General features: G+C 35.2%; 1 protein-coding gene across 22 annotated transcripts in view; it reads left to right on the forward strand.

Moving 5' to 3' along the window:
- VTI1A (vesicle transport through interaction with t-SNAREs 1A) overlaps positions 1–25093 on the forward strand; it is a 350305-nt gene that overhangs the window by 70831 nt on the left and 254381 nt on the right. For 10 of the 22 annotated variants that reach the window (XR_014309077.1, XR_014309078.1, XR_014309079.1 and 7 more), the window contains exons 4-7: positions 6914–6991; positions 10245–10307; positions 13413–13433; positions 18173–18257. Coding sequence is in view for 10 of the 22 variants with exons in the window: in XM_082721441.1 (XP_082577567.1) it covers positions 6914–6991; positions 10245–10307; positions 13413–13433; positions 18173–18257 (247 nt within the window). In the remaining 12 variants the exon portion in view is untranslated. The remainder of the gene's footprint in view (positions 1–6913; positions 6992–10244; positions 10308–13412; positions 13434–18172; positions 18258–25093) is intronic. The other 12 variants (XR_014309083.1, XR_014309084.1, XR_014309085.1 and 9 more) reach the window with 2 other exon arrangements.

The following is a 25093-nucleotide window of genomic DNA, read 5'->3' on the forward strand; positions in this document are numbered from 1 at the left end:
AAACATTTTGACATTTTGATTATTTCAAGTATAATCTATAGAGTTATTTTATTTTATATTCAGAAAGATTTCAAAGAATTAGATTTCGTCGACTGAAAACTTAATACTGTTCCAGATGTTGACAGCAACATCTGGGCATTCTATTATGAGCTGATTTTCTGAATGAAGTAACTTAATTATTGATTGACAAGCTAACATGATTTAAGACACAGCCATACTGTGTTCAAAAGCAATGTGAAAGTCATAAACTACAAGTACCTGCAAGCAAGTGAGGCCACAATACTAACTCACACTGCATTTTGAAACACCAATGCTAAACTTAAATTTTAGGCTGAAGTTTAGAATTGCTGGAAGAGGAAATGAAGAAGTACAGTTAACATGATTTCTGGGCTCTCTGTTTTGCAAATGGTTAAATGATGTAGCAGCAATGTGGTCAGAGTTCCTAGTATAAATAAAGGTCTATTCTAGCATTGTGAAGCTCAAATAGACTTCTTATTCCATATGGATTGCATATGGGTTTGCATGAGCCTGTGTGTGTGTGTGTGTGTGTGTGTGTGTGTAACCTCATTATATGCATATAAATAGTCACATGTGATAGTATAGATAAAATTTTAAAAATAGAAGTGTGGTATAATCTATCTCATTGTTTGCAGCCAAAACATAAATATCTACTTCAAACACGTAAAATGTTTTGAAAGTATAAGCAGAATAAATGAAAGTGATTATGATAGAAAGACATTATTTTCTTTCAAAAAAATTTAAATATCTTTTCCTGGTATTACATACTAAGAACAATGGATTCTTTTCAGTGTTCTCATGTTAACCTGCTTTTCCAACTGTTGGTAGCCTAGCAGCAGGGCGTCCTAGTATTTCTCTCTGGTGGCTTGCATATGGCCCATTGGCCATGAGTTTATGATAGATAGAAAGTGTGCTTTCCCTTTATGAATGTTACAATATTGGTGACATGTGGCATGTGCACTTTCCAAGGAATGAGGTTGACCTTTAACTCTAAACAGTCCCTTGAGCAGGAGCAAGCCATGTTTAGTGGAATGATTACTTAGAAGAAACAGACTGGAACCTACTTTCTCTGATAACATTAAAGAAATGCAGTAAAGTTTTTCCTACTGAAAGTCATCCAAAAATGGTAGCATCGCAGAATAAGAAATTGGGCAAAACAACTAGTAGACATATTATTTACTGAGTTAAATAATATGAACTTTTTAAGATTGCTTTTGGTATATATTGGTACATCATTTTCTAGAAGATACACTAATTTATACTCTTAGCCATATATGTGTACAGGTTTTATTGCATCCTTTCCAATATTACCAAGTTATTTAGCTGAATGTCTTTTGCAAGGTTATCACATCCAAAGTATTATGTATGATAGGTTTCCATTTGTTTATAATATTTAAATTCATACAACAGCCCCAAGAAATAAATATTGTTGCTATTTTATATATTGAAGAAAGTGATACTCAGAAAACTTAATTTGACCAAGATCACATACTGAAATGTTATCTCTGTTCTTTTTGCTCAGTGCCCTGCAGTTTTTTTATCCTAACTACTTTCCAAGGATTTAACATTTACCTAACACTATACTTTGCCTTTACCTAAATCATGTAGCATGGTGTGTTTTAATCTTAATTTTCTTTTTTTCTTGCTAGAAATTAATGTGGTACAGAGAACACAGTGATGAAGAAAATTTCATAGCTTCCTTTTTATTTTTTTTCTCCAAAATGTAAGTTTCCTGTCCTGGATTGATGAGCTTTTTTAAGTCCTGGGTCAGGGGTGGAGTGTGTTTGAAAAGCTGAAATTGGTCATGGGGAAATAGAAGTGAGTTTAAAAATGGAATGCTTTGTGCCAAAGATAGATGCATTTTAGAAAATGCCATCTGGGCACTATAGAAGTATGATATTATTTAATTCAAACCAGCTAGAATTCAGTGAGAAACGAATGCCAGCAATTATATGACTAGCTAATAAATATAATTTCATGGTATTCTGTAAGATATCCCTAAGTGTTAACTGTAACAGGAGCAGTTAAATTCTTTGGCTATAAAAACATAACAATTTCTAATCACCTGGTAACTTTGGGCATTATTTAATATATGGAGATTGAAAGACATGGTAGAAGCAATGGAAAAGTCTGGCCAGACTGGGTAATTTGTTTTAGACCTATGGAGAAATCTATTAACCATTTCTTCTATAGACCAATTTGATTAGGAAGTAGGACAAGCAGTTCTTTCATTACTTACCAAAACCATGTTGCACTTTGTATCAATTATTTGGCTGTCTGCAGCACATAGATTAGAATAAAGGGCTTTCTTAGTGTTTGTGAATGTTGTGGATTGCTGATTAGTAATTAAAGTACTGAATGAAGAAAATTAGGCCAAAATTGAATGGAAATGAGAAAGTCTTAATTCTGTGATACAGATGTTAGAAACAGATTGTCTTGAGCAGCCCATTCAACATAGTGACATTCTACATAGCCATGGAGTGTTTGCCTCCCATGTAAAGCTCAAGTCAAATGCCTTAGAGATGGTTTCCTCTCCCCTGCCTTGTGATGTAGCTGTATGGGTATTAATTTAGTGAAATATCCTGTCTGCCAGGTGTGGGAACTAGCTGATTTTATTGTAATACCAGATCATTACTTAATTCATATGCAACAGAGTGCAGCACATGGAAAGCATTATAAATCTATTTACAATGTGGCTGGTCTGATGATAACATTGTATTAAATTCCCAGGTGAGGCAATTTAAGCAATTGCTTTGCCATGTGCACGCTGTGGAAATTAAATTCTCATATATGCTTTAGTAATAAACCAACTGCATTGTTATGCTTATGCGAGTGGTGGGTTGTAGAATCCTCATTCTGGCTATGTGTACCCTGTTTCACATGTAGAATGGTATAGAAGGCTGCACCACAGATCACGGTTCTTAATTAGTTTCAGCAAGTTAATTCATTTTGTTTGTAGTCTAGCAGTGCCTCTCCAGAAACATATTCAGTTCAGTTGGGAAATATTAAGGCTTGGGTCAAGTAGACAGATTGTTTCAAGCCAAATTTCCAGACAGAACTGGGCAAGTGTATCTGTTTGAACTTGACTTTAAGAAAATCAGCCAGTCGGTGTGCAAAATGAGCCAATCAGTATCTGTATAATAGTGAAAACTGCTTGGAATCCAAAATCCTCACTTTCTCAATGAAGGACTCACTTTTGTCATCAGTTTAAAACAGCCATCGAAACTTTGTGTGTCTAACTTTTTAGGGATAACAGTCACTTGTTAATTTGCCATACTCTTTCTATAGTTCATATATGGTCTACAGATTTTTCTGCCCAACTGTGTCTAGTCCACCTAAGTTTAGTATAAGTTAGAGGGAATAAGTTTTACACAAACACACAACTGAAAGTGAGAAATGCTCTTGTGTGTTAACTGTGTGTGTGTGTGTGTGGCAAATATTGTCAGTTGAAGCTTTCCACCCTTATGGTACAGACCTGAAATTGCAATAGATTACAAACTGCATAGAGCTTCTGTCTTCTCCAGAAGCCACATAGAAAGCACCAGTAGACTGTGGTAACTGACAACTAAGACTAAAAATGTTGACAATTTCTTGATTTGCCTGGTTAGCTTATGTATAGAAGTCATTAACTATTTATAAAATGCATTATGAATTGGGTTCCTTCAAACTGTAGCTGAGTGTGTGACATTTCCAGCTCAAATTCTCATGCTTGCATTTGGCTAAAGTACAGATTTTATACAGTTGATAATAAAGTAAAAATATTTTAGTTTATCAAGATACAGTCGATGTTTCAGCTTCATTAACTTTGAGTCATCTGAATTAAAATATACAGAGCACTTAGTAATGGAGAGTGAGGCTATTAAAAATTCCACAAAAGGTAAAATTATTTATTGATGTTTTGGAGGGAAATTATCAATAAAATAAGCAGTTTGTCATTGAAAGGAATTTGCCTCTTTTGGTATTCAGTCAGTTTGGTGATGATCCTACAGGCTAAATTATAGCTGATTACAATCAGCTTACTTAAAATTTCAAACCACAAAAAAATTAGGAGAAAATACCAATGTCAGGCATTTAAATATAACTCTTAATAAAACAAAGTCTCGATTTTTTTAAAATTGTAAAATGATACTCCAGTGTAAAGAGTTCAATTTTCTGCATCATTTGTATCATTTTCAAGAGGAACTATCTCTGATATTTGAAATGAGGGTTTTTTTTTTTTATTATTCTTTAAGACAGGTTTAATCAGAGAACATTTTATAAACTCAACATATCATTTGCTTAATTACATCCAGAAAGCCATCCAAGTGACCAGTTTTTACCATCCCAATAGTAAAGACTGACATTTATAGGGAGCACCCTTCAACTGTGGATAAATCCTTAGTTCTCTTCTGTTGCTAAGCATGTATACTCTTAATTGCTGGTTTTCAAAAGCAATGGATTCTCACTAAAACAAGATTAGATATTTAGGGATACATGATTGTAATTTTCTTCTTCTTTTGAAGTTTAGTAAATCAAAATAAGAATATAATGTAATTGAACAATCTATGCCAATTTGTTGATATTTTGGTGAAAGGGGGAAAAACAAAAACAATCTCCATATGATATTCTTGCATACTGTGGAATGTTTTAGTCCCCCATAGTGATGAAATGAATAATTAAAAAGGCAGCTCTGATACCGCAGCCTGTTTAAAGGTTCTCATTTCCTTTAATGCTGTAAAATACTTTGGCTTAGCTAGTTTGAAACTACTGTAGTGGGGATCTCCAAATGGGTAAAAGAAAGGTTTGGCTTGATCTAAATAGTGGTGTAAGGCCGTGAGGTATACTGACCTCGCAGTATAGTAATTCTGTATGAAGTCTATAGGAATAATTAATAGTAGCTTCAGCAAATACAATACGGGAAGCAGGCTTAAAACGTGCTGTCTGTGGTGGTAAGAAGTCTGGCTTGTTCACAACTGAATGAGTTGGTTCACTCCTGATTTGTTAAGACATCTGATACAGATGTCATTAATGACCTGAGGCTAATGACTTAACTTTGCAACTTTGTCTTCTGCAACATTGTTGGTTTTATTTATCTATTTATAGACTTACTGCCTTTGCTAAGGTACAGGAGATAAACTTGCAGTAGAGAAGGGGGCTTGGGATAGAGACTCAGGGTGGAGAAGGGATGCCATCATGTTTCTGCTGAAACATCCTGCAGTTTTTGTATCTTTTTCCTGAGTGTATTCAGAGGGTAGTAAAATGGGGAGGAAATTTTGTGTGGTAGAATGAGTACAGGTTCTGATTTCATTTTAACCAAAGTGGTCTTTAGAAATCCCATGAGAATGATTTGTTTTTCTGGAATAAATAAATAAATAAGATAAAGGGATGTCTAGTTTCGTTTATTTCTATTTACACTCCCGTCAGCCTTTTCAACTAGGTTCTGCCAGAGAGTTGAGCCCTAGTGCCCTTAGGCTTCTATTCGATGTAATGAACTAAACTCTATCTTATGTACCATCCTTGATAGATTAAGAAAATGGTCATTAAAATAATTTTCCATTTTGTGGTTCAGATAAGGAACCCCAATTGAGAAAGGCTGCAACTTTAACATGATTCAAAATCTATTGGGTTTTCTTGTTAAAGGTCCTTTTAAATTCTAATATGATTTCACATTTAACATATCATGATATGTATGTTGCAAAGCAGTATAACTCACTAGTATAAAAATCTGATTAAAAATCTTGTTGACTTCTGCTCAGGGATTATGAATAGTCCTTTTTAAACTATAATAATTTTTCGGATCATAGTTGAATAAGTACGAAATTTTAAAGCCTAAACTGTAGCCTGCAAATGAGAGAAGATTACTATTTCCCAGCTGCCGTTTTTAAATTGATTCTTTTTTGCTTAGTTCAGAAGCCGAAAAGGCAGCAAAATAACCTGTAAATCTGCATTTGGATCTGAAAGTGTGATGCTGAAGGAGCATCTGAGGATGGCACTCCAGCTTCCCAACTAATTTTCAGAGCCTTTTAGCTTTTCCAGATGTGTGTACATTTAGATAATTCATAAATTGGGTATAGACACATGTCCCTCTGATTTTACAGGTCAAGGTCGATTTCTTATAAAACAAAATTTCATTGAGTGAAATGTGGACTCATAGCCCACTTGTCTTTATTTACCAAGACTGAGAACGGTTGACTCAGTCCATTTGCTTTTACTTATTGGGATTGGGAAATTTAATTTGTTTGCACACACACATGCACACACACACACACACACACACACACATATTACTTTTCCTTGGGCCATTATTTGAGGAGGGCTCGGGGTCATTTAAGTTATTGTTTGGAAATGGGATGGACTTTTAAGCTCTATCTCTTTCTGGCTAGTAACATCACAACAATTCAGGAAATACAGATGAACTATTGTCAAGGCATTCCAGTGTACAGTTGGAGTTATAATAGTATCCTTGAATTAGAGATTTATTTAAAAGACCTATAGTATAAAGTTCACTTCCTGCCACAGTTTTAAAGACCCCCATATACACTTGTTTTAATTACAGTCTGGTGAGTTTTGCCAATAGATGGCTTATATCGCTGTATTTCCATCAGTGTAGTAGGCTTATTTGAATGACTGCGTATGGATTAACATCCCAGTTCTGATCCACTTGTGAATATTAATGGAGTACTTACACAATGTAAAATTTTTCTTTCATTACTGGCATGTGGAAAACTTCTAATTTACATTAAACTTCTCAAGTTCAAGAACTTTTTACACAACTTTGGTTTGCAGATCTTAGCAAATAGGTTTCCATTAGGGGGCTCTCGAGGTTTGAGATGATCAGCCTTGATACCAGTAATGCTCCGAAGCCTTTACTTTCTAACGTTCATCTCGCTCTCTCCCTTTTTGTTTTGTTTTATAGAAAAGGTCACGGATTGCCTACAGTGACGAAGTACGGAATGAGCTCCTAGGGGATGATGGGAATTCCTCAGAGAACCAGGTAGAATGCTAATCAGGAAGGCCCGGTGGGTGGCTGGAGGGTGAAGGAGGTCACCGGCACACTGGGCTCTCAAGCTGCTCCTTAACAGTATTAGCCGCAACTCATGTGGAAGCGATACTGTTTAATGCAAAGCTGGAGTCTTAATCAACTTCAAAATGTTTCTTGGAGATCTTACATTTAACCCTTTACCTTGTGATCACTGTCTGCTATCTTTTAAAAAAATCTTTTCTTCTCTTTTCTTTATTATTTAGTACTTAAGGAATAACTTGAAACACACTGTTTGCAGACAAAGCCAAGGTCTTCACCTCAAACACATGTAAAAGGAATAAAAAAGTACATAATGCAGCTTTGATAATAATGCAGTATAATTAAATCAACACTTGCAGCAAAACAAATGAAAGTAAGCTTTCAAAATTCAACAGGGCAGCTCAGTCTCCTATTGTGGAGCTTCTTAAAATACATTCACCAAAATGCAAATTGTGAGCACCAATGTGGAACTTAGATACTCAGATAGAGGTCCTGCCTCTGTCAAATAATAATAATAATAATAGGAAAAGTCTTTCTCCAGTTTAAGATCTGCAGAGGCAAAAAATAAGATACAATTTCTTCTTAAAATGGCCTTACAACTTGGCTGTCAGTTCTCATTGGATCACACAGCACTGTCATGAGTCTAATTAATGTCCCACTTCTTTATCCAAATTAATACTGCGGACTTCATGAATTCTTGTAGATAATGTATATAACTTAAAAAATGTTTTGAGAACCTCAGCATAGAGAGGACTTTTAAAGTGTCTCAAACAACCCTAGTGACTTACTCTCTTTGACACTTTTAGAGAAAATAAATGATGGGAACTTCAGAAGCCAGACCTGAATGTGTTTATTAATATTCCTTTGGCAAGTATTGTAAAGGGGTCTACTCTGCCTAAATAAAAATGAACATAAATCATTCATTGAGCAAACCAAAATTTTAATAAGATAATAAAACATAATATATTAATACACATTATAAAACGTGCATAATTGTATTTACCTTTTCAAATAGATTATATTATACCTCTACATATGCTGGAACTATATTACTATCTACTCTAATGTTAATATTGTAAATGGAATGTTGCTTATGTGATTAAGGCCCCCGTTCATCCACCCAAAAAAAGGAAGGGGGAGCAGAATCACTGAGCTGACTGTATTTGTCTTTGGAAAGATCTCACCTCATCCACTATTTGCATGTTATCAGCTGGAGTTTAGACATGTAAACATGTTAAGATTTGACCTGGGATTTCAGCTTCCCTGACTGAAATGTGAGAACGGCTAAGAGAAAAAAATTAAGGAGCACATCAAACAGAAAAGGGTGGTGGGATGAAGGGTTTTACTCATAATAGATTAAATAACATGAGGATGGGAGAAAAAAAATATTGTTTCCTATTTTAAGTGAGATTTAGATTGTTCATATCTCCTGAATGAATCATAATTTTATTTCATATCTTTACTGCAAAAAAAAAAAGCTTTTTTAAAAAGAGCATTCTCTTTTTTGCAAAAAAAGTGAATGCATAGTTCCCATGTCAATTCTCTAGAAAGCTATAGATCTTTCCTTCATTTTAAACTACTGCTTAATATAGAGGAAACAGAAAGGAAGGGGTGTTCCTGTCTAACTCAGACTCCTTTATTCTAATAGATGTTGTAGTACTCTGACAGGGATCCCTTTTTTTTTTTTTTTTTTTTTAAAGCCTGTTCACTTCTCTTAATGGACATTTTATGTGCCTAAAACATTTGCCTCGTGTACATATAAGTATGACTTTTTTTATGCCTAAAGAAAAATATTCCACAGAAATAGAGTTCGTATTTTCTGAATTTTTCAAATTATATTCCTGTCACTTTAAAGTGATTACGCTGAGATTTCCTCTGGACTTGTATAAATCAAACTTACAAATTCTGAATGTGCTTGGAGAACCTGAAGTTTAGTTGTAAGAAGCTGTCACTTCAATAAATAGAATATGATAAATTATAGTCATGAGACAGTGTAACTGTTAGATTACTAGTTATGTGAACTTTTCAGTCCAAAATTTGAATTAGGTTTGAAAGTTCAAAGAGGCAACGTTTAACTTCTTGGCTATTTTGTTGCCAACTATAACAAAATTTCTATTCCATAATGAAATGATTAAATTTTGTTTTGGGTCTTTTTATCATAATATAGGAATTTAAATCCCTCAAACTAAAACACATCCCTTAGTCAGGAATGGTCACTTGAGAATAACTCTATTCTGCATCAGTATTCATTCAGACTATGAAATCAAAACAGAAGCTCTCTCTTTAAAGGAAGAAAAGATTTTAAGTTGGCTCTTTATATTAATTTTTATAGCTCAGGGGCTGAGAAGATAGGGTTCTTTTTCTGGGTAGGATTACCTATAATTTATATAAGAAAATATTTCCTGCCCACAACTAAGTTTATCTTCAAGTTAATTGTTGATAAATTGACTTTCAGAACTTTGTAGCCATGTAATATTTAAGATAAATTTTTAATATACAGACAAAACTTAGAGATAAAATGAAATAAAAATGTATGTTTCATTGAAATTGGGATATATCCCAATTTTTTAAAATTATAGATCGAAAAAGAAAAAAAAGAATTACAGCAGTGGTTGAAAATAGGTAAAATAACTACTGACTCATTATTTTCGATGCAACATACACATTCTCCCTATAGTGGCTTCTTTGTAGAGATTCAGACAAATGTGAATGCCATAGATACTATTTCTCAATCTGGCCATTTATAATGCATTTTTTTAGGCATCTAAAACCTGTTAGATACATAATCTGCCAATTAACTGTAAAGTATATTAATTTACTCTTATATAAACATTTCTGACATGATTAGAAATGTCAAGATTTCAGCAATTATGAATTTTTCAAGTACATCTTTAATGTCGCCCATACAGTACACAATTTCATTTAATTCCAAATTAATTGCTTTGTATAAATTCACTTCTGATTCATATCCATTTCACGCACTCAAATATGGCTCATCTCTCATTTACAAAGAAAGGACAAAATTACCTACTTTGTACATTCGAGTATTGTTGGGTCATCAGCTTTCCAAGGACTATTGTCTTAGGCCTTATCATCCTGTTATTTTAAAGTACCAAGTTTTCCATTACATATGGCAAGATTTTAATTCTTTAAGAGAGCTGAGGTTTTGAAATGTAGTAGTTCTGTACTTAGAGTGGAAACTTTAATATTTGTTGCCTTAATTTAGTGTCATGAAAACCATTCTCAGGAAAGGAAAAAAAAAAAAAAAAAGAAAGAAAACCGTGTAGAGGTAAGTCCCCTAATCCCCTTCATAGTGAAGTATGATGACGAGGCACATAAAATGTTCCAGACTCTACTTTTGAACCCCAGTGGTCTCTCAGTTTCCATATGCAAAATTATATTGATTGGTGAATAAATGTGAGTAAACGAAATTTTAGCAAATCCTAAGTAGAAGGTTCAAATACATGTCTAAGGAGTAGGATATTCCTAAACGTGCCGAAATTTTTGTGGCTAAGCAATATTTAGCAGATATGATTGCTTAATTTTTTTTAACGCGACGTTCTCTTAAGTTCCGATTTGAGCTTGCTGTGCATAAAGTGTGTCAAACTTCAGCTACAGACCAGGGGGTGAAGTCGGTCAATTTAATTCCCCAAGATCTAAAGAAGGTCGGTATCATTTCATATAGCCCTGGCAGAGCAGATCATTACCAGGCACAAATCTGTTCGTTACGTGCTGAGGGTTTATAGCAAAATAAATAGACTGTCATCCTAAGTTCAGAAAATTGTGTGTTCGACCCACGATAATGTGTAAAGGGCGTTTAATAGAGTTCAGCATTTATTCGTTATCTGTATGCGGACAGAGACGGCAGTGGCGTTATCAGCTTTAAAAAAAAAAAAAAATCGGTGGTTCTGGGGGTCACGTGCCGCACCGCACACACACAGGCGCGCGCGCAGGAACCCTCATGGGCGCCGCAGCGCAGTTTTGATTCTAGCCACAGCAGAAGGCTTAACCACAAGAGATTCCACTGGTTCAAACCAGCGTAAACCAGATTTTTTCAGCCCACAAAGGAACAGATTACCTCTTGTATCAAATTCTGCATTGGGGAAAGAAAATCTTTGTTTCAAAAAAAGATGTTGATTATCATAACTCAACATGGTGGTGTGGCACATTTTCAAGTCGCCTGCGATGGAGCTAGTAACTCAATAAAATACGAAATCACGACTTTCCGTCTAGTCTAAGCATTGTTAATTTTCAAAAATAGACCATCTTTTGTTTACTTGAATGAAAACTCTGAGCCTAACGGGGTTGGGGGGGGGGGGTGGTGTGAAGATTAAAACCCCTCCCATTACCTAGCTTAGCTACAAATCCCGCGTAGGGTTTGGATGCAGCCATGCGGCACAAACGAGATAGAACGTTTTTTGTTTGGAACCTATTGAAAAAACAAATGGGTAGCATTTTTAAACACTCATTGATTATGGCAGGGTAGCATGCCCCAAATGGTCTCCATTGCTGAGGAGTAGTTTTAAACTTTGGCCCTTTAAGTATCATAGTCAACTGAAGAATGGTGCCCCCAGAAAGAAAAGATAGCTGTGCGATCAATTTCCCAGATCGCCTCTTTCTGAGAATTAATGTTTGCCTTTTTCTCCCGTGATGTTCGGACAGCGAAGAGAAAGATTCCTGGGTATGATAAGCCAGGTGTTCCAGTTTAAAATTTTACTTCTTGGGAAGAATGGTAACCTTTCACGTGAAACGGGATGAAACTCACAGGCACTGGGGTGTTGCTGAGAGGATATGAATTAAAATAATTTCGACTTCCTATGTATTTTGAAAGGGCGAAATTAAAAGTTTCATTTTCACTAAACGCATTGTGAGACATTATGGAATAGATTCTGTACCCTTTCTATAGACGATCCACAACAATTTTGAGTTCTAATTCTTTTGTACTTGAAATACTTTTCATGTAACAAATAAAATGACAGTAAGCTGGAATGCATACTGCCTTCCCTGAACCGGAGACAAAACCAGCATTAAGCACTGAGAAAGCCGGGCTATAATAAACATGATACTTTAGGAGACACTCGTAGTGAGCAATTCATGGCACGTTTTCTCCCAAAGCAATAGTTGAATTTATTGGCTTGTATATGTCAAGTGTTGTAACAGATGTTACAGATATTTGGATGTTTAAAAATTATCAGTTGTAGCCCCGAATTGCTGAGGATGCAAATTTCAGACCTCGAACGTGGTTTATAGTCTTTCCCAACATAGGTTTCAGTTTCTATTCATTGCAGAAACTATGGCAGTCATCTCAACTACACAATGATATTTGATTTAGAATACTGTGAAACATAGACACAAACCCAGCGTGTGTGCGCACACACACACACACACACACACACACACACAGAATGAGCCAGATATATGGTTCTATCCATTTTCTAGTTTCTGAAGAGTTAAATAACTTGTTTTATCTGTTATATTTAAGGCAAATAAACACATGTTCTACAGAGGAGAATTAAAACATTATCACAGGGAATTTATCAACAAGTGAAGAGTGTTTTTTTGGAGTGTTCGGTGAGAACAGACCACACTACAAATGAAATAAGAGAGCTCCTAGCTCATGACTTTGAGATGGCCCAGTTTACAAAATGAAGAAAATTAGAAAATGAAGAAACTTCAAAAATTAAAAACAAAAAAAACCCCATCATGTGATTTCAGGAGCCTCTTAAGCAAAAAAAATCCTAGAAATTAACTGATACACACAGTATTTCTAAGGACAGTGAAATATTTTGATACTATGTCCTAAATATAATCTCTCCTGGCATGCCTTTTTAAAATAATGTTACCTCCAAATATAATCCTATTACTAGAGTGGGCCCGTGTATGATATTAATTAACATAATTATTTTTTTAAATATTTATTGGGACAAAAGCATGAGCTATTAATCATTTTCATTTGCAGGTAAAATCTGAAATCAGTTGTCAAGATTCAAAATAGAGAAACATCCTGAAAACTTGTATATACAAAACCTCTTCAGTGGTACATTCTTAGAAGAGAGGAACAGTAAACTTGTTTTCTTTCTTTATAATATAGACTTCTATGAAGCCGTTCCCCTTTATTTCATGATGGTGTCTTAGATGTACTTTAAAAGAGAATTTCACACTATTCTCTTTGTTTAATGTGACAGTGTGAGAAAGTGATCTTTATTCGTTCAAAAAACTCTGCATGTAGTCTATGTTTAGGTTCTTTTAATGTGTTTGTCTGTGATTTTTAAATGCTAAACATGTAAACAGATAAATTGTCAATGTTAATTCTGTATCCTGTCACACAACTGATCTTTCTTTCCTGCCATTTCTTTCCTTTTTATCTTTTTTTTTTTGTGCATTCATGTTGCAGTTGATAAAATTACGTGAAGAGGTGAGTATTTCCTAGCTTGCTTTTTTTTTTTAAATTCTGCTTTTTCCTATAAAATTGAGTTTCTAAATCTGAAGTAAGATCTTTGGGTTCATTTTTTTCCAGGAAAATTTACACATAGCAAAAGTATTGATTATATGGCTAGAAATGTTCTCAGCTGACTATCTTTAAAAAAAAAAACAAACCCTAATCATGCTTATCACAGTGATCATTGTTGTTTGGCATCTGGATAAAATTCATATTTTAAAGGCCAAAAAAGGGGGAAAAAAAGGAAGGGATATCTTTAAACTTCATTCAAGTGTTATATGGACTAATCTCAGATTTGTTTTATTTGTATTGGTTTTTCAAAGAAGTCAGTGTGATTAAAAATGGGTTTTTTCTGACATTCCAATTTACTGAAAATTCTTTTTAAATAGACTCTTTCCCCTCACCCAAAATTCTTAAGTTCAACACAAGATAGCATGTATTTAGGGAAACACACATTTGTTATAAATACTTTACTAGTTTGTGTACACAGATACTTAAGAATAGCCAAAGCTCTCCTCATTGTTAAAACACTTTTCTTTTTGTAGGAAATAGCACCCAAGTGAGTTCTCATTTTTCTGAGTTGCTGGCCTGTTTTGTAATGCAGCTCCAGACTTTTCTGTGACCCAGCAAATATTTACAGCAATGTTTATCATTGCATCCCTGTACCAGCGAGGGATGCTGAATGATTCTGGTCTTGTTTTTGTTTTGTTTAATTAAGCCACACTTAACAAATATGGTTTGGTGTTCTTTTTCAGAGAAAAAAACAGGTATATGTTTTACTTAGGGAAGTTGAGTTTTGTTATTTTTATGTTAGAGCATAAAAGAACAGCCCATGTCGCAACTTGAAAGCTCTCTAATTGCTTATAAAGAGTACCATGAATTATTTTTGAGTTTAATTGCATTGATTTTTTTCCTAGAATTTTTTTATTGGTATGTCATCTTTCTATTGGTGATGTGAATGCTATATGAGAGGCTTGTAGACAGTGGTTTTCACCAACTCTTTTGATTTAAGATGATCTAGTGACATCCTCTTATAGTAAAAGTAGTAATTATCTATAACATAAAGGGTGAACATATAGGAAACCCTTACCCTCCAACCTTCTCCTGTTTTTTTATGGAAGCAGATATATATGCTAAATGAGTATATCAATTGCAGTTTTGATATATGAAATTATTCCTGAGATGAGTGATACTCAACATTATTTTCCTGCAAGACAGATATCTGCTTCTGTGTATTTACATAGGCTCATGCTTAGGTGAAGAATCTGAATTTTCACATCTTAGTGGAAAAAACAATAGACTGGAAAACCTGTATGTGAAGAAACTACACAAAGCTCTTCTTAATTTAGTGAATATAATTTTAAAAAATATAGGCCTTATTACAGTCAGCATTTTTGACAGATTTATTTTGTTATTTATTTATTTTGTTAAGCTGAATAGTGTGGACTTAGAAATCTTAATTCTAAAAGCTGAAAACATCACGTCTATATCTCTTTTAAAATATGTTTTATCATGATTTTTGGCTTAATTCTTTTGTTGTGCCTGTAGCAGCAGTTTCATCAATAATGGCTCTGAACTGCATGTTTCCAAAACTATAACCTGGAATGGAATTATACTTGGAAGAATTAGATCATTCAACTAATAGAATAATATACTCTGGAATATTCTTTTAAGTCTTTGATACAGATGTAGCATTGATATTTGTAAAAATAGATTACGATGATGACAGTGCCTTGGTATCTGGTTTGCTCAGAAGAGATTGTTTCTGAGCCAAGATTCTAATAGTAATCAAACAGTGAGTGTACCCCAGATTTCCTCCTTGTACCTCTCCTAAGAACACAAGCACTCATCTGATTCAAAATAGGATGTTTGGTTGTGTTTGGATACAAAATATGCACCATCCCTTCTTTGGGATGGTCTTTCTCGGCTCAGTTCTGGGAAGCGGGCATGCTTGGAGGCAGGCTGGTGTATGCAGGGAGCTGAACTGGTTGGTGTTGGCTGTGCTGAGCCCTGCATCTGAATCCTGCCTTTGCAGCTGTCCCCACTGCACAGCTCCTCACGCAAGTGGAGCTCTGTCTGAAACTCCTGCACAGCTTCACTTACCTGCTTTGAAAGGGCTGAGGAGAGGGTGAGAGAATGAGTTTGGGATGGAGTGTGGGGGCAAGTTGAAAGCATCAGCTGCTACTGTAGTGTATTTCCTTTCATTTTCAGAGACCGGGGCAATGCACAACCAAGGGAACAATGTAAATAGCGCAGCTGTTACAAGAACTTGATTTTAGCTTGACTTAAGTGAAGAGGTTCCAAAATACAAAGTGAGGTCCTGCTGGAAAGCTGCTGGTAAACTGGGAGTCCTCTTGTGTGCAGATTTACTCTGATAAAATTGAACTGTCCTGAAGACGAGTTACTTCCATTAGTTAGGAATATGCATTTTTTTGGTAAAGTTCTTTTACACTGTTAGAGCCATACACTTAATCATCTGTTCTGGCTCTCCTTCATGGAATTCCAAGAATCATTCTAGATTTAAATTCTTTGTTTCTTACATTATCTATTATCATATAATTAGACTGCCCATTTCCAGTATTGGTCTTTGATTTTTTTTTTTTTTTTTAATCTATAGTTGCTTGGCGTTTTCTTTCAATTTGGGGATTTCATCCAATATGAAAATGAACAAAAAATTTTTGTTCTATTATTCTGAATTAAAATTCAGATTCACTCTTGATTTCACAAATTTGGTATCTTTTCAGAGAACTACCAGTTTGAAATCAAGCCCTTTGTTAAGGTAGAAAACAATATTCAGAGAAGAGAAGAATAATCCCTACTCCCAAAAACTGCATGTAAGGAAAATTAGGAGGAAGAAAGCTATATTTGATAAGCTGAGTAAAGCGTTTAATTTTATTTAAGAAATAGTCATATATACCAAACACAGAGAGCTCCCCTTGCTTTTCTTTTTCTCAATTACAGCCTTCAGTGAGTTAGCGTTTTCATGCTATAAGTATTCCTTCCTTCCTCCCTTTTATTTATTTAGGGTTGGGTTTTTTTTTTTTTTTTTTTTTCAGAGGGATGGGCAGCTTTTCTCTTAATTTCTCCACTGTATATTAGACAACTCTATTAATTATTATAGAATGTTGTTGCAGCTTTTCTGACCTTCACATCAGGTTCTATCTCTCTGTTCTAAATGCATTGTTTTAATGATTCTTCCCCCCACGCCCGCCCCCCCCAGGCCCTTCCCCCCAAAAAAAATTTTCAAGGAAAGCTTTGATGTGGCTTTAGCTGCCTCCAACGTCTGGCCGCATCTCAGATGTGTCACCTATGCCGGGAGGGAATAAGGAAATCACGTTTTGAATGGTAATGATAACATACTAATCACTTCCTTTCTTTGAAGATGGAAGCGAGATATTCTGTCAGCATCCCTGGCTGCTAGAGCTTGGAGGCACTGGTCTAGGTGTATTAGCTTAAGTGTGCATGTCAATACAGCTTGCATCTCCACGATCCGTGGGGGCTCATTAGAGCAAGGTAGATCGTTTCGCTCGACAGCCACTCAGATAATATGTGTGGCACCTCCTTTTTTATTATTATTAGAAAGCATTTCTTCGATTTTAAATGACATCTGTCAACAACACAAAGTTTAGGAGTTGTGGTTACATTTTTCCTTTCCATTTGACCAGATACCAAAACTGATGGGGGGGGGGGTATTAATTTATACAAATACATGTGTGCATGCACACACACTGAAATATACAGACAAACATATTCATATACTTCTGAGTACCCAGACATATGTACATCTGTATACACACACACACACACACACACACACATACGTGCATGCATATATTCTTACTTGATCACAGCCATGATTAGTTTGTAAATATGTTGGTCAACCTGAATAGATCTAGTGACTGATCATTATGGGTAAAAAACAAAACAGAAAACCATTCTCAGTGTAGAAAAGAAAGTTGGGAAGTTGAGAATTTGGGGAAAATCCTCTCATTTCCCCATCAAATATAACATAAAAGAGTGCATCTAATTATCACTATTTTAGTTCAGTCTTAAACAGTAGGTGTCAAAAATTCACCTTCAATCTAGTGTCCTGTATTTGGGAACAAACCCCCGATTTTGCGTACCTATGTGCATGAAGAAATGTGTTTCTCTTGTTCCTTGGTGATTGCCCTGAGTTGTCTTAAAACTAGATCTACTGTTTAATATTCTGTTCTAGCAGTGAATGTTGTTCTATATGGCATCTTGCCACACAGCCAAAATTGGGGAACCTTCTCTTGAAAATAAAGTTCCTGTTTCAAATTCCGATCTGCAGGAATCAAAGGAAAAATTATTTTTTTAAATGATGGCATTTTATAAAATACCAGGACAAAATAGGGATCACAGATCTGTGCAAGTGCCTCCTACATCGAGTCTGCCGAAGCAGGAAACAGCCAGTTGGCTCCCGTCTTCATACATTTCTCAGTGTCTGGGAATAAGATTCATGTGGCCATATACAGTCTGACTCTGCCTTTTGAAACAAAACAAGTGGATGATCCATACACAATTGATTGATTGGAAATCTGCCTGTAGGAGATTTGCTAAAAATTATCTATAATGAGTGGTGACCGCCCCCCCCTCCCAAAATGTTAGGGCATATAAAGGCACTAATTTTTTTTTAAGGCAAAAAAAGAACATTGTAGACGGCCGTCTGATTTTTTTCCCTTTTTCTTTTTCAGAGGGCACATCTGCTCGATAACACAGAGAGGCTGGAAAGGTCATCTCGGAGACTAGAGGCTGGATACCAAATAGCAGTGGAAACCGGTAAGAATTCTGAGAGTGAGCAAATTGTCTTGCTTATGCACAGCAGTCTTCACAACACATGACATTTCAGGAAAACTTCAAAGCAGTAGCAGAGACAGCAGCCCGAGATGTGGTTTACATATTGGGGAGACAATTGGGAGCTTATTTGCGCTTATCTTTTTTCAAGTTAAAAGGCATGACATCTACTGAAAACAGTTCCTGAGGTTTAAAAGTATACATCTGAAAAGAGATGGAATACTTTGTCTAAATTCTACATTTGTCTTAATATGCAGTTACATGTTGTCAGTTTACCCACCCGCAATGATTGCTAGCACACGGCGCAGTCTCCAGTTGCTTGCTCCTCTACATTTACTCACATATGTAAAAATTAACGTTTTAATCAGTCTAAATGATGTGAACTAGGGGCAAAGAAGTAACAGTATCCAGCTTACCTTATTTGTCCTGGTGTTGAAAATGATTCCTAATGATTCTATTTAGTTCGTTTTTTTAAAAATCCTAATCAGATATGGAAAAAGAAAAATCGTGCTAGGCAGCAAGGCTAATGTTCATGATAATCTTACGAGCACTAGTTAATACTGTCCAAACTTTTGCTTTGAATTAACACTAGTTATTAATTTCAGAAAACACAGCCCTAATTTGGCTAAGACTTGTCTACTTAAAATAGACAAGCTTTTTCATTATGAATGTTTCATGCGATGACTGTGTATTTTTACACAGTAAATAAACATCTGTTAACCCCTGTGTAGTCATCAATTTCTTAGAATTTAGCTCTCTTTTTTTGTTTTGCTTTAGGAAGTACAGATCGTGTAAAATTTATTTTACATAGTTTGGATAGCTCTTCCCCAGTATGTAAGCCACAAAAATATGTGGCTAACAATAATTCTATTGATATTTTAAATTTATGTCATAAAAATGTTTATTTAGGAAGAAGAGGTATAATGAAAATGATTCCAAATACTGTGTGTGTGTGTGAATGGCTGGTGTTTTCTCTTGGCCTGAGTTCATGGCTATCCTATACTGGCTTACTATGCGATGAGTTCTAAGGAATGAATAGAAGAGCGCAAATGACATTGGCATTATGGTGATGGTGAGGAAACTAAAGAAAACCATAACCCCTCCAGATTCCTTAACAATGTGGGCAGCCCTTCTCTCTGACATTATTAATAGATTGGCTTTCTGCCCTGATTGGAATAAAAGTCAGCTTTCATTTTTCTTTTTGTCCTTGGGCTCACCTTTAGAAGTGACTCTCCTGGTGAAGAGTGTCAGTAGCAGAAAGAGCCCTGACCATGATGAGGTCAAAGGATCAGACTTGGGTTCTAGCTCTTATTTCTCGGACCCTGAGCAAATCACATATCCCTGGAGTCTCAGTTTCTTCTTCAATAAATGGAAACAATATTACCTATCTCAGAATATTCCTAAGAAATGGTACCATATGCTAAAATGTTTTATATATCATAAAACTATACAAGTATAAATACTATTGTGTCATTGGGTGATCTACAGGCACTTATCTTTCTCTATTCATAGAAAAAATTGTATTGTGGCTGAAATTTGTGTATATTTAAGGAATTTTTAAAAAAGTGTTAACTTTGATATCCTTGGGGAATGTAGACCTGTACCAACTGAACAATAAGTGACTTTCTTTGACAAAACATCCCATTGGTGAGTCACTTAGAATGTGGGACTGGGTTGGGTAGAGGATATTCTTGCTTTGATCACAGGCCTTGATTTGTCTGATTGGGCAACCTTTTCTCTTTCACTATATCATTCATGTATTTCCCTCCCAAAGCTTAAGGAAGTCATCAAAGAAGATCACAGATACTGCATTGATCAAGAAGATAAGATTGAATAAGATTTTTATAGTTACTCCTTTTGATGTGTGCTAAAATATAACATTCATATAAGCTTATCAATGTAGTCAGCATGGAAAATGTCACTTTAAGAGTGTTCTGAAAACCAACCTCCATCCTCTTGGACCTTTTGGTAGAATACAATGGTAGTTTATAAAAGTTTTGTAAAATTAGATATCTATTTGTCATATAAGGCTTGGGAAGTTCTTGCAGAGTATAAATCCAAGTCTGGGAGGAGGAACACATGGGCTTTGTGGAAGTGAAGACAGATATGGTACAGCCTTTGTCTAGAGGGGAGTCATCACATTTTCTTCAATGACTTCAAAAGCAGAGTGAGAAATGAGAAGGCAGGCACAAAGTGTTTATCCTGTTCTTGTTTCTTACTAAAGTAAATGTAGGGGAAGAGTCACTGTGACAAGTGCCATGTTGTATCTGCATTTCCTGCTTCCCTGCTAGCCCTCAGCCTCGTCACAGCGGGTCAGCCAACAGTCCTGTGCTTTGATTGTGACGTAAACTTATGATGCTAATCATTTTGTTATAGTGTGAGTAGAAGAACAACGTCTTTCAAAAGGAAAAACTTACTGGTTTCTTTTTCTTAAAGACTATGAAATGCAAAGAGGATAAGAAGTAGAAAATCTAATAAGACCTGAAATAGTACAGAAGAGGGAAGTGGCTTACAGGTATTGATCTAATGGTTCTTAGACCACAGCAGGAGTTTCCACCAGGCAACAGCAAAATTACAAAGTAGTAACTTACTCATAAGGCAAACTTTATTAATTTGAAGGACTACACATTTTCTAAGATGTTGTTTTTCCTCTTTGGGGGTGGTAAAAGACAATATAGTTTTATGATATGATATAAATAATAGGTAGAAGTTTTATATATATATATATATATATATATATAGTTTTTTTTTTTCCCTCTACCTGGAAAAATAACAAACTTGACAACCCTATTTGGGCCCTCTGAGATGTTTTCTGAAGTTTTACTTGTCCACAAAATCTAGGAGATATTGTCTGATGGACTGAATTCTGAATTAGAGAAAGACAGGGCAAGCAACTCCATTATATGGCCTGATAATTAATCAGCCGTGTGACTTTGAGAAATCACTGACTCTCTCTCTCTCTTTTTTTTAATTTGCAAAATGGAAATCTGATGGCAGATTCTTTGTATCTCATAGGTTTTAATAAAGTAAAATGAGGTCATATATATTAAAGTTCTTAGAAAGTACAGAGGGCTCTGTAGAATGTCATCATTTTTATGTTATTGTCAGCAAAAGTGGTCATCTTTCAAAATTACTGGCAAGAGATTTCAACAAAATCTGTAAACTTTTCTATTCATTAATTTGGTAACTATTATTGGCAAACTTAAAAGAAAGTTTATGTAATTAATTATATGTAAATAGAATAGAAAACATATTAGTTTAACTACTAGTGTCTTCCTAGCAAATAATGAAATTAATGAAATCCATCTTCTAAAGTTCTTGAGACATTTTTTATGTTTTAAAAAGTTATTTTGTCCAACTGGCAATTATTGTCTCTTTAACAATAGCTACTCAGCAGAGGGACACAGGTCCAGAATGTATTTGGTCTGAGAAAAAGTACATGAATATTTCTTTTTTTTTTTCTTTTTGTTTATTGAACACCTAACATGAGCCACACACTATTCTCAGTCCTCTACTTTCATTATTCTTTAATCCCCATCACAACACTTTGTAGTCATTATTCTTCTCATTTTACAGATGGGAAAATGGGTACAGAGAGATTAAGTTATTTGCCCACATTTACAATCAAGTTAGGTAGTAGTACAGCCAGACCATCTGATGCCATGCTCTTAACCAATAGACCAAACTTAGATAGAAATGGGTCCCACATACCTAGGTTTTCCAAAGTGATCTGTTGTAGTAAAAATAATATGTCACGTTCTAATATCTATTAAGTTCCCTTTCATATAATTTGTTCCAAAACTAACTATTGAATGCCGTGTGCCATGTGCAAGATAATCAAGATAGCCAAAGTCCCTGTTCCCAGGCAGCTTATGTATGGGGACTGGATTTGGGGGCAGAATGAGAGAGGTATTTTGTTAAATTAATGAATGAATGGACGAGTACATTTCAGATAGTGGCAAAATGAAGCAGGATATTAAAGAGTAACTATGAAGGCTATCTTAGGCTAGCTAGTCAGGAAAGCTCTCCCCAGAGAGGTGCCTTGTAAGCTGAGTCTTGACTAGTACAAAGATACCATCAGTAAGCCCCACATTTGGGGCATGGGATTCCAAGAGGGCAAAGCAAACACAAGTACTCTAAAATGAGAAGGCGTCCAGGGTGTTCAAGCAAAGGAAGAAGACCAATATGGCTGCATCAGAGTGAGCAAGGGGGCATGGTACGTGATTAGGTCAGAGCCAGGTGGAGCGCAGAGTCTGTGGGGTCCCAGGGCATGGGAAGGAGGCTGAATCTGACTTTTAGAATGTGATGCCATTGAAGAGCTTTCAGCAGACAAGTGGCCTGATCTGTATATGGAAAACAGGGATTGTAGGGGTAGAATGGCAAAGGAAAGGAAACAAGGAGTCTTGCTAGGAAATTTTAAAATGTTAAATCCAAGATTTGGTTCGTTTACCAGTTGAAGTGAATGGAAGGATTTGATGGTAAAGATAGAGGGGAAACTATAAGTCATTTTAAAACCCGTTCAGGAGCAAGGAGCTTGAAATTTGTTGTTAATTTCCTTTAACAATTGGCATGAAATCCCAAAGATTCTACCTGAAGGACAGCATGCCCCCCTCAGATGGAGATTAATTAGTCCTTGCACCTGGTTGGGCTTTATACAGACAACCGCCAGTCCACTGGGCTGTTGGTGATGGATACTGCACTTATAAATCTGAGCTTAAAACCAAGTTTATGATGGCATTTTATTTGAAAATTATGATAATGATACCTATTTCCTAAGAGTTTATGTGAGGCATAAATAAAATGTGTGTAGAAAGATTCTGTAAATTACCTCTTGAAAGTGGGGGTTTTTCTCTAGAAATCTTCAGTTTAGATTCACACTACCTAAAATGTAAATTTGCTTACATTACTTACTACCCAGAGTGGGGCTCAGGACCAGCAACATTTCTTGGGAGCTTGTTAGAAATGCATAATCGTGGGTCCCACTTTAGATCTACTGAATCAGAATCTGCATCTTAGCAAGATCAGTGAAGATTAAATCAAAATATAATTAGATATCCACTCTCCAGTGTTAACATTTAGGGTGTGTCTGTTTGAACTGGATAAAATTCATTCCATTGGATCTCCTATACATGTGTGGACATGTATTTCTAAACATGTGTGCAAAAATTTAAGCAGGTAGCCCTGTGTAGTTAACACCTACACTCCCTATGAAATAATGCACGTGGTTATATCTGTTAATATTGGTGGCATTGGATATGAGGGTCGTATTTAGGAGCTATAGTAACTGTTTATCTTATTTTGTTCAGGAAAATGTGAGTAGGCATTACTTGGCAACTAGAATAGCTGGTAGCCTATCCAGTAACCCAAAAGAGACTCATTATACTACTTTATGTTTCTCAAAATACATTTTTCCCTATATTTAACACTACGAGCATTCTTTTTAAAGAATGGTATATTTATCACAATTTCCTGCATATCTTGTTTCATTAGGAAATTGCAAAAATAGATTTTCTGAGTAAGCATAATACCAATGTTCTGTATTTATAAGTTATTTTCATAAGAGAAATATTTTCTCTCTAGGCCATATTTGTTGTAGAAATAATACAGAAGGTTCTTCTATATGCGATCGAGGGTTTTCTTGGGAGTCCCATTCTTTTTCTATGAAGATTCTTGTGCACTCGCTCATGCTTTCTCCCTCTCTTTCTCTCTTTTGGTAAAAACATTTCAGTTCTGCTCTAGTAGCAAGTTCCAGTTATGTTATCAGCTATGGTCACCATTGTTAGATCCTCAATGTAAAATATTCATTTTACAGCTTAAAGTTTGTACCCTCTTCCAAAGTTTGTACCCCTTATAAATTTTTTTTAATTAAAAAAGTAGATTTATATCAATTTCAGTATTTCAGTACTCTAATAGTTAATCTAATTTTAAGCTGCAGACATTCCCCATTTAAGGAATATCCACAAGCCTGTTTTACATGATGTGTTCAGATTATTTTTGCTTTTTGTAATTTTATTCATCAAAACCCAAATTTATTTGGCTTAATAGAGTAAGTCAGAGAAGCATATGGAGTACTTTTTTTTTTTCTTCTGGAAAATGAATAATTCTTGAAATTACAGCATTTCCATGGGAATGTGATAACTTATGTACACCATAGTTTCTCTCCTTTGCCTACATCTTTTTTTTAAGAGTTCATACAAGAAAAGCAATCAAGTATCAGCTCACCTTTTTAAAAAATCAAAGAAAATGTGTTTCATGTTCAAAACTTTTAAAAGAATCAGAACAAATGCATTTCAGATACAGAGTCCCTTCCTTTGTATCTTTAATTGTTTCAGAGTCTTGGCTGAACTACTGATGAAGTTTTCCAGAGAGTTTCATGGGGTTATAGGAAGATTATGGAGTACAAGACCACAATACTGCAGCTTTATCACATTCTATCTTTTGGTTCTTGATACTGTCTTTCAACTTACCTTATTATTATTATTTTAATCAACTCACTATAGAACTCTTTTTGAAATTTTAATCAGTCTTAGAAGTATCTGTTGAAACAAAGTTTTTATCAAACTGAAGGCAGTCATTTTCTTTATCATTGCAGGAGTTTTCCCCATGTCTTCTGATATTTTCTTACTCTTCTGCCTCCTCCCCATCGTTAGTATTAAGCTCGTTCCTCCCTTTTTGTCCTCCTGCTCTCCTTCCCTTCGTCCCATCAAGAAATTTTGAGTGTTCATTGCTAGGTACAGTGTAATAATTTTATTCAAAAATACACATCATTGAGTGTATTAATTTACCATCTACAGAAAAGATTGGTGGGTTAAACATTGCAC

Source organism: Mustela nivalis, assembly GCF_964662115.1.
Source record: "Mustela nivalis genome assembly, chromosome: 2".
NCBI lineage: Eukaryota > Metazoa > Chordata > Mammalia > Carnivora > Mustelidae > Mustela > Mustela nivalis.